The sequence below is a fragment of the Pinus tabuliformis genome, chromosome 8 (genome assembly GCF_031772625.1).
Source record: "Pinus tabuliformis cultivar Carrire ecotype Pingquan chromosome 8, CPIR1, whole genome shotgun sequence".
Lineage (NCBI taxonomy): Eukaryota > Viridiplantae > Streptophyta > Pinopsida > Pinales > Pinaceae > Pinus > Pinus tabuliformis.
In genome coordinates, this window is record NC_142294.1 from 350,956,803 (window position 1) to 350,971,897 (window position 15,095).

The window sequence follows — 15,095 nt, forward strand, 5'->3', positions numbered from 1 at the left end:
AAGATACCCAGAACATAGAATAGTGAGAGACAATAGCAAATATTTTATTATTTAGAAAGCAATGTTCACTGGCCTGTTCGAGGGAGCAACCTCCAATAGAGCAGAGCTCGATACAAAAATAAGACACGATGCTCCTCGCAGGGAGTCTCTATCCTTTATATATGACTCATACATGCAATATCATGGACCAATACCATGGGTTTTATTAATACCATCTATCTAATACCATGGCCCATTTGCAACTAATTGTGGTCCTGTCATTAATTGCGGGTTAACCACTTACAATTATTAATATGGGCTTTATTGACTCTTTACTATGACTCGATCCCACTACATAAATAAGGGGGTTAGGGTGGGACCCTAACATATTGACTTATCTTTCACAATTAAAAAACCCCCTTTATGAATGAACATGGTAATATACCAATCAACAAGGCGCACCCCTTGTGGATAGTGTAGGGTCGTTGAAAAAAACACATTTTTCTCCAAAGTCCATATGTAAGTTAGGTGCATCTCTATAAGGATACTTTTGATGTAGGTAATGAAGGTGTAAGGGGATTGGCAAAGTGTAATCATGAGGTTGAAACCCAATGGGGTGTGGATGTATCCCCACTAGGGTGCTTTTAATGTAAGCAATGGAAGTTTAGGTATATTGGTAAAGTGTGTTTGGTCCTATATGATAAGGTTGACAGCAAAAGGGGGTAGTATGGTTGCATCTCTATAATAGTGCTTTTAGTGTGCAGATGAAGGTGCAAACATATTAACAAAGTGTAGTTTATGCTCAAGCTATGTCACAAGGTAAAAACTCTAAGGGGTAGGAGAGCCACATCCCCACAATAAGGTCTTATATGCCAAATCCATCATGTTTCTTAGTACTATGATTTGAAAAATCACATTTACCTTTAAACCACCTCTTTCGTATAAATTTTATCCATATAAGATATGCTATTGTAGTAGTAAGACTTTGCCATTATTATGGGTGTCATATAGTAACAACCATAAGTTAAAAAGGAAATGAAGATATAATATTCACATTGTAAAAAACATGACTTTTACCTTTAATCCAATCTATTTGCTATTCATATGAGGCTAATCAAAACACACACACAAGAGGGAAAGTATTAATAAAAAATAAAATCTCAATCATAAAATATGCTGGTGGAATGATAATTCTGTGCAATTATTATAAACATCAGATAAATAACAACCACAAACCAAAGTGGGTCCACAAAGTATGACATTGAAAACAACAATAGTGTTAATAGTGGGTCCACAAAGTATGACATTGAAAACAACAATAATGTTAATATCCCAATAAAGAAGAACAATATCACATCACATTGAAAACAACAATAATGTTAATATCCAAATAAAGAAGAACAATATCACATCATCTAGCTCTTGTAACCCAAATTCACAAAACTTTCAATACCTTTGATACATATAAAATTATTCACAATATACACCATTAGGATAACATTTTGTGAAAATAAATTCCAATCAGATCATATACTACTTTAATTGTAAATAACAATCAATTACGAATACGACAATTTCACCAAACAACAAAATATAATCATAATTGAATTGTCAGTTTCTTAATAAATTAAAAACATGAATATATATTTAACATCTCTTTTAATCAAGATGATGATAATCATTATTATCCACCAATATTAATTTGCTTTATTGAATTTATAAATTTAATAACTTTGATTTATAGTGTTTTTTATTTTTATTTTTTATAATGGAATAATTTGGCAATAATTTTTAATTTAATAATTTTGATTTATAGTGTTTTTTATTTTTATTTTTAAAAATTGAATATTTTGGTAATAATTTTTTATTTATTTATTTTTAATAATTTTGATTTATAGTGTTTTTTTTATTTTTAAAAATTGAATATTTTGGTAATAATTTTTTATTTATTTATTTTACTCTAATAAAAAAATAGTGAAATTGGTTTCATTATAATGTTTAAAAAAATAATTTTAATGTTTTTATAAATTAAATATTAAGAAAAATGCTTAAAAATTAAATTTAATATCTTTATAAATTAAATGTTAAGAAAAAAATGCTTTTCATCTTTTATTTTAATACTCTTATATATATATTTAAAACTTGTTATATATATAAAACTTGTAAAATGTCCACTTTCACTTTAAAATTTATATGAAGTTTTTTTTTCATCTTTACCATATGTATGGTTTGAATTATATACATTAGGATTGTTATTATCTATTGCATTGTATATCTTAGGATTGTTACTATCTATAAGTTAATAGATTATGTGGATTATAAAGCATCCCACACCAAAAACTTTGTTAATTTGGAAGTTAATTTTTGAAAATAATGTTATAAAGTTTTCTTTTACATTAATGCTAATATTTTTGATAATTTGTGTTTATTTTACAATTACACTGTAGTTGTTCCCTCTATAGAGTTGGCTGGGCATAAATTGTTCATCTCAGTGAATCCTTGTCTCCCAGTTTCGTCTTCCTCCATCGAGTAAAAAAATCATGCATGGAAAGGGTTTTGTGTTTGTAGTCTTGCTTGATTGGAGATGATAAGTAGTTTTCGTCATCTCCACTGTCCACCTCATGGACTACGCACAGTTCAGGCTATACGTGAACCTGCAGAGTTTGGTCTTATGCCAAGAATTTCGTTACATGAGTTCCCATAACCTTGAGGTGTGATGGGCTTCCGCTACAGGTTTGATTTTAAACGATGTTGGTTCAAATCCAGCAAGATGGATAACTTGTCATTCAAAACTATTTTCAACTTTTCTTGCTAATGGAGTTGGGGGAAGGTTGAGTTCAGTTATAGGGAGTTAAATATCCAACTCACCTTGGTTTTCTTGTGGTATCCCTTTGCAACTGCAATATGGTGTTTAGATTGCCCAGTTTTGTCGTATAACTGGCGATTCCTATTGTCGCGATGAGGTGTTGCAAATGGAATCACATGTTCTACAACATCTTCATTTCGAGCTTTTGTCTCCAACTATAAAAAGTTATCTTAGGTGGTTTATTTGAGCAGCTCAAGTTTGTCATCAAGTTCAATACCTATAGTTGGAGTTCCTGGAAAATTATCTTGCAGAGTTGACCCTTCTAGAGTATAGTTTTATTGGGTATTTGCCATCTTTAGTAGCTGCATCTATTGTTTTTCTAGCAAAATTTACTCTAGATCCAACTAAAAAGCCATGGATGCCTACTCTCAAACACTACACCAAATATCAACAATCAGAGATCCAAATTTGTGTGTCCTTTAACTCTATTCCAGATCCAATAGTCTCCATTTTGAAAATTCATTCTTTTTCAATATTCCACAAAGATCTATGATCTCTTGTTTGCTTTGTTGTTTAAACAATTCTTGTTTCATCTAGATTCATATTTTCTATTAGGTGCAACCGTATGACTCTGAAGGCAAAGAAGAAACCCACTGAGAAGAAGCTTGTTGTAGAGAATTTCCCCGCTGCAGAAAAAAATCTGTTCCCAAGAATTTCTTTGATTTTTAATAGTTAGGTTCCTTCTTGAATTATGATAAGGGTAGACCTGACTATTTTATAATGGACGTTGAGGCATATGCATTCCCTTGGAGAGTGCTTTGCAGACGCTTGTGACACTTCCTTCCATCCCCTTTGAGGCCAATAAGATGTAGATTTTATCGACCAATTTACTTCCCACATGTAGAAACCTCTAATGGTTTGGTGTGATAGACTCCTTTTGGATTGGAGAGTTTGGCAAACCTTATGGGCATGCATGCATTAAGCAGTGGCCTTTGTTCGCGATGAGATGAAATTCCAAACTTCTATTCCTTCAGTGTACCTTTACACCTTTAGGGGAGATTGTTAGTTTTTTATTATCTTATAACATGATAATATGAGAGTTCATTGTATGATTGATATTTTGAGTAGTATAATTAATAGATGAAATGACCTTTTTCTTGGAAGTTTTTTTTGGTCATTTTTTCTCAAAATCTAGCAGAGATTTTTAAAAATCATAAGTTTAAGTTGTTTAATCTACAAAGTTTCAGTGTCTTAAGCATTTTTTAGGGTGCTGAATCCATTTTTATATTTTTTAGGATGTTTAATCCATTTATACATTTTTTAGTGTGTTGAATCCATTTATACATTCAAAAGTGCATTTTGAACAACAAGAAATCACAATTTTGTTCTAACGTTTTTAGATTACTCACATCAAAAGTTTTTATTGTCGACGTTTTTAGCCAATAAGTGTGGCTTATCCTCTGGAAATGCCATAATACAATTACTCTTCTCACTCTTCTCACAAAAGCCTTCACTCTAAAAAAACAAATCACAATCTTGCTTGAAATTGTATTGCCGAATCACAAAAAAAAAAAAAAAACAAAACAAACAAACAATTTCTCTCTCTTAGTTAGACTGCATACATAATATTTTTATTTTTATTTTCAAAAGTAATAGTCAATTAGGAGTGGGGACAATAATTACTAATTGTTATCCATAAATATAAGTTGACTTATTACTATTATTGAAGGAAAACCATTGCACTTAAAATACGCTCGTGGTTTATGCTTGTGCTAAATATATTTGGGTTTTGGGATGTTACCCTATTTCATCACCTTTGAGGAAGATGAACTCTTCGCCAAACATAAGTCTTAATACTATTTTTCTTATAAGCATGTAAACCATTTTTTGCTATTTACATTTAATATAAAAAAGTAAAATTTATAATAATAATAATAATATTATTATTATTATTATTTTTAATTAGATCAAGTCTAGGTTGATGTCAACTTATTTATTGAATAAAAACATAATCTATCCACAATGCGATGTTATCATCAAGTTTATGTGAAGCTTGATCTAGCTTAGACGCCCTTGTAATAATTTACTTTAAACTAGCTTAACAATCTTCGTAATAATTTACTTTAACCTAGCTTAACCGCCTTTCTAATAATTTAATTTTCCGAGAATAACTTTCATCCTAAATCATTTTGTCCTCCATGCCTGACCTCATTCAACTTGAGTGGGTCTAATGGTTAAGAGCATGTCACTGTATAGAGTATGTATGCCTTCATAGACTTAGCCAAAGTGGGTCCCTTGTCTCACAAATAAAGAGGTCTCATACATCAATATAGTATCTAACTATCTGGCTTGATTGTGACCTTAAAATTAAATAATAATATTATAATAATAATACAATTATCCTATTGATATTAGTTTCAATTTGCTTTTTCTTTTTCACCTTTTAAGATCGACTTAAAATGTGTGGTATTTCGAAATTCTATGCATTTTCTGTATTTTTAAAGATTTTGACTTTATGCCGAACTTCAAAACCACTTGAGCATGGAAACGAAACCATGATCGAAGTCGACCCATGATTGTAATATATTTTAGTGCCCATTTAGCCTTATCGCTGGATCATATGGAGTGCTTTGCCACGAAACGTGGAACCACGGGGTTTCTAACACTTACGGCGTCGAGTAGCGCTCCGATCGATGTCTATTTTTACAGCTAATCAATCGAGGACTTCATCCACACAGTTTCATTCCTCCGCTCCGGGATTTGTCATTGGTGCGTTCCTTGCGCCTACTTCTGCGAGGATCGAACCCTGAACCCTAGACTCGTCACAAGAAAATGGAAGCCCACATTACAGGATCTGAGAACGAGCCCTTTTACGATCTTCTACATCCCAACACTGCCCCTTTCTCCTCATCGCCGCCGCAGCTGCAGAATAATAACAATATTAGCAGCAGTGAATTGGTCAAGCTGATGGATGATCTGGGGTTTGAGAAGGATATCGTGCTTCCCCCTTATAATTCTCAGGCTCAAAACCCTTCTACGGTAACAACTTCCAACATTCCGCATGTGTATTCTGTTTCTCTTTTAAGCTCCTTCGCCTGTCGGTCATGTCTTTTGGCTTCTTGATTTGGTTTTCTGGTTCTGTGATTTTCCAGTTATGTTTATTTACTAAGGAATTTCTATATTTGAGGTTATTTTTGCACGTTTGTGAAATTTGTATTTATTCTCAACTTTGTGTTTGGGCGATATTGAAGCTCTGTAGTCTGGTTGCAAAGAATTGAATGACCGGTGGATCCTTATGGATGTAGTCGGAAGGAAAGATTCAGAAATTATCTAGGTTTTGTGGATCTGGAGAAATCGGAAGACCCAATACAATGCTTTGTCACTAGGTTATCCCAAAACATCCCTCCCTCAAGAACTGAAGTTAGACTGAAACATGTGTTTTTGCACCCAAAAAAAATGAAAAGGTATTTTAAAAGGCTTTACAAGATGGTCAGAGGATGGATAAATTGAAAGTTGCAGCCATTTCTTTTTGCACGGAGGAAACGTGAATTAAAAACATATAGATAGGACATTGCAGGCAACTATTTTGGAATTCATTGAATGATAATACTATTTCCACCTGGATAACATTCCTCTATATTCAACCTAGCATACGAGACAACTGTATAATATTACACTGTGGATTGTTGGTTTTCAGAGCACACAAGAACGAAACTAGGCATACAAGACTTTTTTGGTTGACTTCCATTTAACATATTTGGGACTTGCCATTAGCCGTATTAAACCGTTTTGATATCTCTTGTGCATCTTTAGCATCGGTAATGACAATACTATTATCCTTCTGTCATATATCCTCTCGTAACATGTTAGAGGCATTAGCAGCTGAGCTTTGATATTTATCTAGTGAATAGTTGTATAAATTAAGCTTCAGTGGCTGACACCCATTTAATTGTATTCTTCTTAATCACATGCATGTATTTTTCAAAGTGCATTCCCTTTTATGTCAATCACTTTTGTTGTCCTGTTCATTCCTACCACGCAATCATACTATTGTAAATCTGCAATGGAAGGAATGCTGAGTGAAAGAGTAGTCATATAATTTGTGAAGTTATATGCAGCTTTATCGTCATTCTATATGTGAATCACTGTTTAAATATATCCTTTTGGTATTATCAAGCTGTTTTGTAGTGTACCCAGGTCTCACACCAAGCACCATGGTGTTTGACATACTGATAACTCAGTAGCAGTTGCCGTGGTGTTTCATCAGGAAACTCACTATGACAAGCACACAACTAATTGATTTGATAATTGAGGCAGGCTTTGCGGTATTGTCATGATAGTTTTATACTCTGCTTACACATTAAGTTGGTAGGTCTATATCTGGATAACATATTGGTTTCTTGTTGAATTGAGACTTCTGTGATCCATAATAGTTATAATAAGAGCTTCGGCATAAATCACATAATGAAAGACTTTTGTCGACGCGTTTCGAGCCAGCAAGTGTGGCTCATCGTCAGGACAAGTTGAAGAAACAGATCCAGCTTTGCGTGTTAAATAGTATGAGCAGGGCCTCCAACAGCTATCTAGAATAACGGCTAGCTTTGACTTAGGGACAGTCAAAAAGTCAAATTGATTATTTCAAGGAAGATAGTAATGACCATACCTATATATAAATATATAATTATATAAATGAAATAATTTAAGAAGGGGTTTACTTTAATAATTAGTTAAAATGTATAATTTAATAATTAAATTTTTTTTATTAAATGGGAATTAGTTAAATTGAAGACCTAACTTATTTATAAACAAGGTAAATGTAATTAAATAAAATAATAATACAAATCAGCAAATAAATAAATAATAATAATATATATTCGCTAGATAAATAAATAAATAGATAAAAATCTATATAAAAATAAAAATAACAATAATATATATAAATTAGTTATGAAAAAAAAATAATAAAGTAAATACTAATAATGATATATATCCGTTAATAAATAGATAAATTACCAATACTAACAATATATAAAAAATTAGTGACGAAAAATAATAAAATAATAATAATAATATATCTTCCTTAATAGATAAATAAAATTAGTATATAATAAAATAATAATAATATATATAAAAATTAGTTACGAAGAACTAATAAATAAATAAATAAATTATAATAATAAAAACATAAGTAAATAAATATTTGTTATAACAATAATAATTCGGGAAAGGGGGACGACTCACCAATAAAAATAAGCAAAATAATAATATATATTTGTTAATAAGTAATTAATTAAAATATATATATATATATATATATATATATAATAAAAAAAATAATATATATATATATATATATATATATATATATAATATAATAAAAAAAATAAAATAATAATAATAATAATAATAATAAGAAGTAAATAAATACTAGCTATAATAATAGATACCAATATCAATCCGGAAAAAAGGAGCGACACAAAATAAACAGGAGAAGGCCTGGAAAGAGTCCAGAGCCAAAAAGGATAAACCAAAGGAGAAAGGAAGGCTCCAGGGGAACGACAAAAGCGAAAAAAGATGAAAGAGGGGGGGGGGGAGACTAAGAAGAAAGGGCAGGGATCCAACATCTACTGATCTTCCAGCCGTCATCTCTATTGAGATTGTTAGGCCTTCTTTCGATCTCAATAGCTTCCCTGAGTTTCCTTTCAGTCCTCTGCCATTAAGTTCACCATGGAGAAAGAGGTCAATGGTTACCTCCCCTTCCTGGATATTCTTATTTCTAAGAATAAGGACGGCTATCTCTCCCACTCTGTGTTCCGGAAGAAAACGCATACTGAGCAGTGTCTTCATGTCGATTCCCATCATTTCCCTGCTCAGAAGATGGGTGTCCTTAACACCCTCGCTACTCGTGCCCTCAGGATTTCTGATAATGAGAGCTTTGATAAGGAGAGATCCCATCTCCTTGATGTCTTTGTGGAAAATGGATATAGTAGGCGCCTTGGTCGGAAGGCTTTCCTTAAAGCATCTAGAAATGCAGTTATTAGGAAAGAACCTAAGGAACGCCGACCAGGTGTCCACCTTCCATATGTCCAAGGAACCACGGACAGGATTGCTCGGATCCTTAAAAGGTATAATATTCCCTCTTCCTTTAGACCCCTCAAAACTATTCGTAATTCCCTCCGATCGGTTAAAGATCCCGTTAACCCCAAGGACATGAAGGGTGTCTACTTGATCCCTTGTTCTTGTGGGACCCCCTACATCGGGGAAACAGGGCGCTCCATCCATCAGAGGATTTGCGAACATGCTGCTGACCTAAAACATGGGAGAACCAAGTCTTCAGCGCTGGCAGAGCATGTGGATAAGACCAAGCATCACGTTTGTATTGAGGAGGCTAAGGTTATTGCCAAGGTTGCCCAGTTCCATCATCGGAAACTCAGGGAAGCTATTGAGATCGAAAGAAGGCCTAACAATCTCAATAGAGATGACGGCTGGAAGATCAGTAGATGTTGGATCCCTGCCCTTTCTTCTTAGTCTTCCCCCCCTCTTTCATCTTTTTTCGCTTTTGTCGTTCCCCTGGAGCCTTCCTTTCTCCTTTGGTTTATCCTTTTTGGCTCTGGACTCTTTCCAGGCCTTCTCCTGTTTATTTTGTGTCGCTCCTTTTTCCCGGATTGATATTGGTATCTATTATTATAGCTAATATTTATTTACTTATTCTTATTATTCTTATTATTATTTTTTTTTATTATATATTATCTATATATATATATATATATATATATATATATATATATATATTTTTAATTAATTACTTATTAACGAATATATATTATTATTTTGCTTATTTTTATTGGTGAGTCGTCCCCCTTTCCCGAATTATTATTGTTATAACAAATATTTATTTACTTATGTTTTTATTATTATTATTTATTTATTAGTTCTTCGTAACTAATTTTTATATATATTATTATTATTTTATTATATACTAATTTTATTTATCTATTAAGGAAGATATATTATTATTATTATTTTATTATTTTTCGTCACTAATTTTTTATATATTGTTAGTATTGGTAATTTATCTATTTATTAACGGATATATATCATTATTAGTATTTACTTTATTTTTTTTTCATAACTAATTTATATATATTATTATTATTTTTATTTTTATATAGATTTTTATCTATTTATTTATTTATCTAGCGAATATATATTATTATTATTTATTTATTTGCTGATTTGTATTATTATTTTATTTAATTACATTTACCTGGTTTATAAATAAGTTAGGTCTTCAATTTAACTAATTCTCATTTAATAATTTTTTTTTTAATTATTAAATTATACATTTTAACTAATTATTAAAGTAAACCCCTTCTTAAATTATTTCATTTATATAATTATATATTTATATATAGGTATGGTCATTACTATCTTCCTTGAAATAATCAATTTGACTTTTTGACTGTCCCTAAGTCAAAGCTAGCCGTTATTCTAGATAGCTGTTGGAGGCCCTGCTCATACTATTTAACACGCAAAGCTGGATCTGTTTCTTCAACTTGTCCTGACGATGAGCCACACTTGCTGGCTCAAAACGCGTCGACAAAAGTCTTTCATTATGTGATTTACGCCGAAGCTCCTATTATAAATATTGGTTTCTTTGTGGCAAAGCAAATCAAGCTGACAACAGCTTGGCGGACAATTTTTTTCCTCAAACATAGACTCAACTCAGAAAATTACCACACCTCCTGAAAGCAGTGAAACATGAATCTCCGATCACTCGCGATTAATCACGAGTCAAACTCTGCTCTTTCCTCAAACGATCTGATTCAACTCTGGGCGAGTCAAACTCACGTTGACCAAGTTTGACTCGTGGTCAACATGAGTTTGACTTGCGACTCACCGATTAATTGTGATTTAGGCGATTGAGGGGATTTTCAACCCTCAACTCTGTGAGCAAAGGTTTTCACTTTAGAGGTTTTTGCATTTTTCATTGCATGGTTTAGTTAAAAATTAAACGTTGGTCCGTAACTCACTTCTCACTGGTCAGGCCCACAACTCATACACTGAGAAGGTAATAGAGGCATGATTTCAGTTTCAGTTTACTTCACGTAATAGAGTCGTAGTGTAATAGAGGTGTAGAGTGCAGTGTGCTCCAATGCTAGCTTCAGCGTGTGCTCTGTCAGAGATTTCAATACCAAACCATTATCGTATCATTTCAGTAGCAATCAAGAGATTTCAGTTACTGATTATTTACTGATTAGTATGCAGTATTTTATAAACTTTTAGAAGAAGATGCTTCTGGTTCTATGTAGTCACTGGTTAGGAGTCAGGACTTAGTACTTTGGATCATGTTTGGACTCATAATTTTGGACATCTATTGATATTATGCATTGTTTGAACATGGCTTTATTGAATATCAATGAAAAATGTTTTTTAATTCAATATATATCTATATCTTTATTTATTGAATTCACCGATTTTTCCCCGATTTTTTCCCGATCCGATTAGAACTCTTCACTCTTTTGCCTCACCGATTTATTGCCGATTCCGAGTCTGGTAACATTGCCTGAAAGGCCCTCAATCTCCTGCTCTGTGCCGCATAGAGCACAACAGCATATTGGCTGTATTGTATTCATGGTGACAGTAAAGATTAAGTCCTTGCATTGATGATTGATTGGTAGGTTTTGCATGAATTTGCTGGCCAAAGAATTCTTGTTAGAGCTTTAGAAGCAGTTATATTTTTTGTCATTAATGCTCGATGTTTATTACTGATTGTATTCTGCTTCCTTCTAGTTATTTATTCTCTTCCAAGCTACATTATTTTCACGGATTTCTCTTGTGACTCAATGCTCAATTAATTTGTGCTCTAGATATATATTACCCACTCAGTAAAGGTGGAGATTTGGAAAATCAGTAGTGGAACTTTTAACTAGGCACAAACAATAAGAATATGTAGATAAGCATCGGATAAAGTTAAGCTAAATTAAATTGCTAACATTTTGTTTATGTGTGAATGGTATGCACATCAGATTCACAGTTCTAGTGAGTATCGAGAAGTTGCACAATCAAAGTGGGAACATGACAAGGCTCACTATGAGACAGCAACAATAGAAGCAGTAGAAAGTACTATGAAGAAACATGGTGACAATCTGGTAAACGCCCTGGAGGGAATATGCGGGCGATTGACAAAACTGGAACACAAAACCCATCATCTGGAAGGTTCAGTGAGAGAATTGAAAATATCTGTTGGCAATAGCCATGGGGAGACTGATGGACGGATGAGGTCCCTGGAGAACATTTTAAGAGAGGTGACATGTCATTCATTTAATGTTTTATGGTTCTTTTTGTTAAACTTATAACTAAAAACATTCTAGACTGGTGTCTCTTTGTTATATCATAGATTAGAAAAGTTACTTGCATCCTATTTCTGCATCTCAGAGGTTATAATATTAGAATGTGTAATTATTAGAGTGCTTTCTCAACGACTTGATATATCATGATTTGCATGCCCTTGATAATGTAAATGATGTTAGATTCATTGAAAAATATCATGCTTCATCAACTTGGACGAAGGATTGTGCTATAAAATAATGACTCACATGTATCTACCATCTAGCATCATTTTCCTTGTCTTTATTTTCATTCCTTAAAATGTGTAAAAAACCTAAATACATAATTGGAGCTAAATGTCTTGTAAATTGTATCTTCATGCTTTTGCCATCTCAAATATTGTCAATGCAATAAAATTAGAAACAAATTTGTAGGAGAAATAATAAATGTAAAAATATAAATATTTACATTCATTCTATCAAAAAATGACCTTGGGGACATGGGTGTACACTGTACTACATGGATGCTTTTGCAAGTACCTTAAAGCAAACGAGAGCTTGTATGCTTTAAGTTATTATCTCCAGCTTTCACAGAAAAAAATATCCATTGAGCAGAAGTGTTGAATGAGTATCAGGATACATTTTGTCCCAGAAAGTGGTTCCAAAATTTGCAGGATGTTTTTGTCTTTTTGATCTTTACCCTTGCATGTTTGTAGAAGACTGCAACAGCTTTTGGCATCCAATGTCTGGAAGGGATACCTTATAATTGTAACTAGAACATGCACAAGCAAAAATGGAATACATAATTGGATTATGACTAAAATATTGAAATGCTGAAAATATTGTTCGAGAATTAGGACATTCAAAAAATGTAAAACTTTCTTCAAAATCCTGCTACTTGTGTAGGGTGTCAGTCTATTTACACTCGTACTATATATGGAGTTTCCATTTAATATAAGGGAAATGCTGTTAATTATTAGTTTCTTTTGCAGGTTCAAACAGGGGTTCAGATTCTTCGTGACAAGCAACAAATAGCTGAGGCTTATTCTCAACAAGTGAAATCCCAACCTTATGACTGCACCGCTTCACAGCAAAGCTTAGAATCTAGCTCTATCGATAGTCAATACCAACAAGGGCCTTCAGCTAAGCCTCAGTCAGCGGAACTTTCTTCATTTCCCTCACAGCCACAAACTTCTCATTCTCTCCCAGCCCAAAATATACTATCACCCCCACAACCTCACCTGTCAGGCCCTCCACAGCATAATGCATTTCCAGCACCACAACCTCAACCCCAGCTGTCAGGCCCTCCACAACCTAATGCATTTCCAGCTCCACAACCTCAACCCCACCTGTCAGGCCTTCCACAACCTAATGCATTTCCAGCTCCACAACCTCAACCCCACCTGTCAGGCCTTCCACAACCTAATGCATTTCCAGCTCCACAACCTCAACAGACAGTACAAACGTATGCCTCTCCATCTCTAGGGCCCAAACAGGAACTTCCCTTAACTTCTTTTGTACCGAATGAACCTTATCAAAATTCTATTCAATCTTCTACATCTCTGCCACCCCCTCGTCCTCAACCACATGAGTATCAAGTTCCCTCCCAAGTCCAACAAGGAGCTCCAAATGCAATTCAGATGGCACAAGTGCAACAACCATCAAGCCAGGTTGCTTCAATTCCATATGGTCAATCTGAACTTCCTCCTCCTGGCATGGTTCAACCAATGCCACATGTACAAATGTCACCATCTACACCTCTGAGTAATTATGGACCAGAACCTCCATATATGCTTACAAATTATGGAGTGTCCAATTCACGCCAACAACCTCAATCTATGCCTTCCCAACTACCTTTGCCATCATCTCAAAGATTAATTGGAGGACAACAAGCTTATGATCCCTCGTTTGGAAGAACTAGTGGCCCTGTGCCATTAAATCCAGTTTATGGTCCAAGTCCAGTATATGGTGATTCTCAGTCTTACAGCGGGCCACGTTTTAGAGTACCTCAGTCTGATTCTTCAGCTTCAAGTGGTGGGAGTGGCCATCCACGATTGCCTACTGCAAAGCCTGTACAACGTTCTTTACCCATGGCTACAAGTATAAGTAGTTCAGCTTCAGGAAGCACTACATCTACAAACAGGGTTCCAGTTGATGATGTTATAGATAAAGTTTCATCAATGGGTTTCTCAAGGGATCAAGTGAAGGTAGTGGTTCGAAAGCTCACAGAAAATGGACAAACAGTGGATCTGAATATTGTTTTAGACAAGTTAATGAATGGTGGTGAAATACAGCCCCAGAAAGGCTGGTTTGGTCGGTAACTGCTCTAGGAATTATTATCGCAATTCTTCAATCTTAGTGTTTGCCAGAGAACTCAGTCAAACCTCTCTTGTATTTTGGAAGGTGTACAAATGAATTGATAAGAGTGGTTAATTATTTGTTATTTGATTTATTGATGTATAGTCGATTTGTGGCACATGCATTGGTTGTATTCTGAAAGTTGGAGGACCTGTTGAATTGAGTTGATGTAAATGAGACATGTTTTCAGTATTAAAGTGTAAAAAACTCTTTAGAGAGATTGTAATTATTGGCACCTAAAATATGGTCTCCATATGCTTGTCATGTCTGCTAATTTTCGTGCTTTTCTGGTTCTTCACGGGTTTCTTTCTTAGCATTGACTCTTACTTTGCATAAATAACCTTGAAGCCTTATTTTTTAAAAAATATTATCCAATTTAAGAATAAGTGGAATTATTTTTCTTCGCTCCTCCATGACTTGCTTTTCGATGTTGAAGGATTGAAGTAGTGAGGGACTTGAAGATCTCCTATCCCACCCTGGTTTTGTGCCCTTAGTCTTTTCACAACTTACACTGAAAACCTTTTTTTAGAAATAATTATCCACCATCGCTTCTTATATGTCTAAATTAATGGCTATACGATCCAAAATACTCAGCTATACAATCTAGTATGCTCATTGCTAGA

The 15,095-nt window shown here is 33.6% G+C and overlaps 1 protein-coding gene across 1 annotated transcript; it reads left to right on the forward strand.

The window, feature by feature from the left end:
- Positions 1-5,332: 5,332 nt before the first annotated feature.
- On the forward strand, positions 5,333-14,690 carry LOC149235587 (uncharacterized). The gene is made up of 3 exons (XM_089372157.1): positions 5,333-5,824; positions 11,815-12,093; positions 13,107-14,690. Exons 1-3 carry the CDS (start codon positions 5,618-5,620, stop codon positions 14,433-14,435), a joined length of 1,815 nt encoding a protein of 604 aa, XP_089228283.1. The 5' UTR covers positions 5,333-5,617; the 3' UTR covers positions 14,436-14,690.
- Positions 14,691-15,095: the final 405 nt, after the last annotated feature.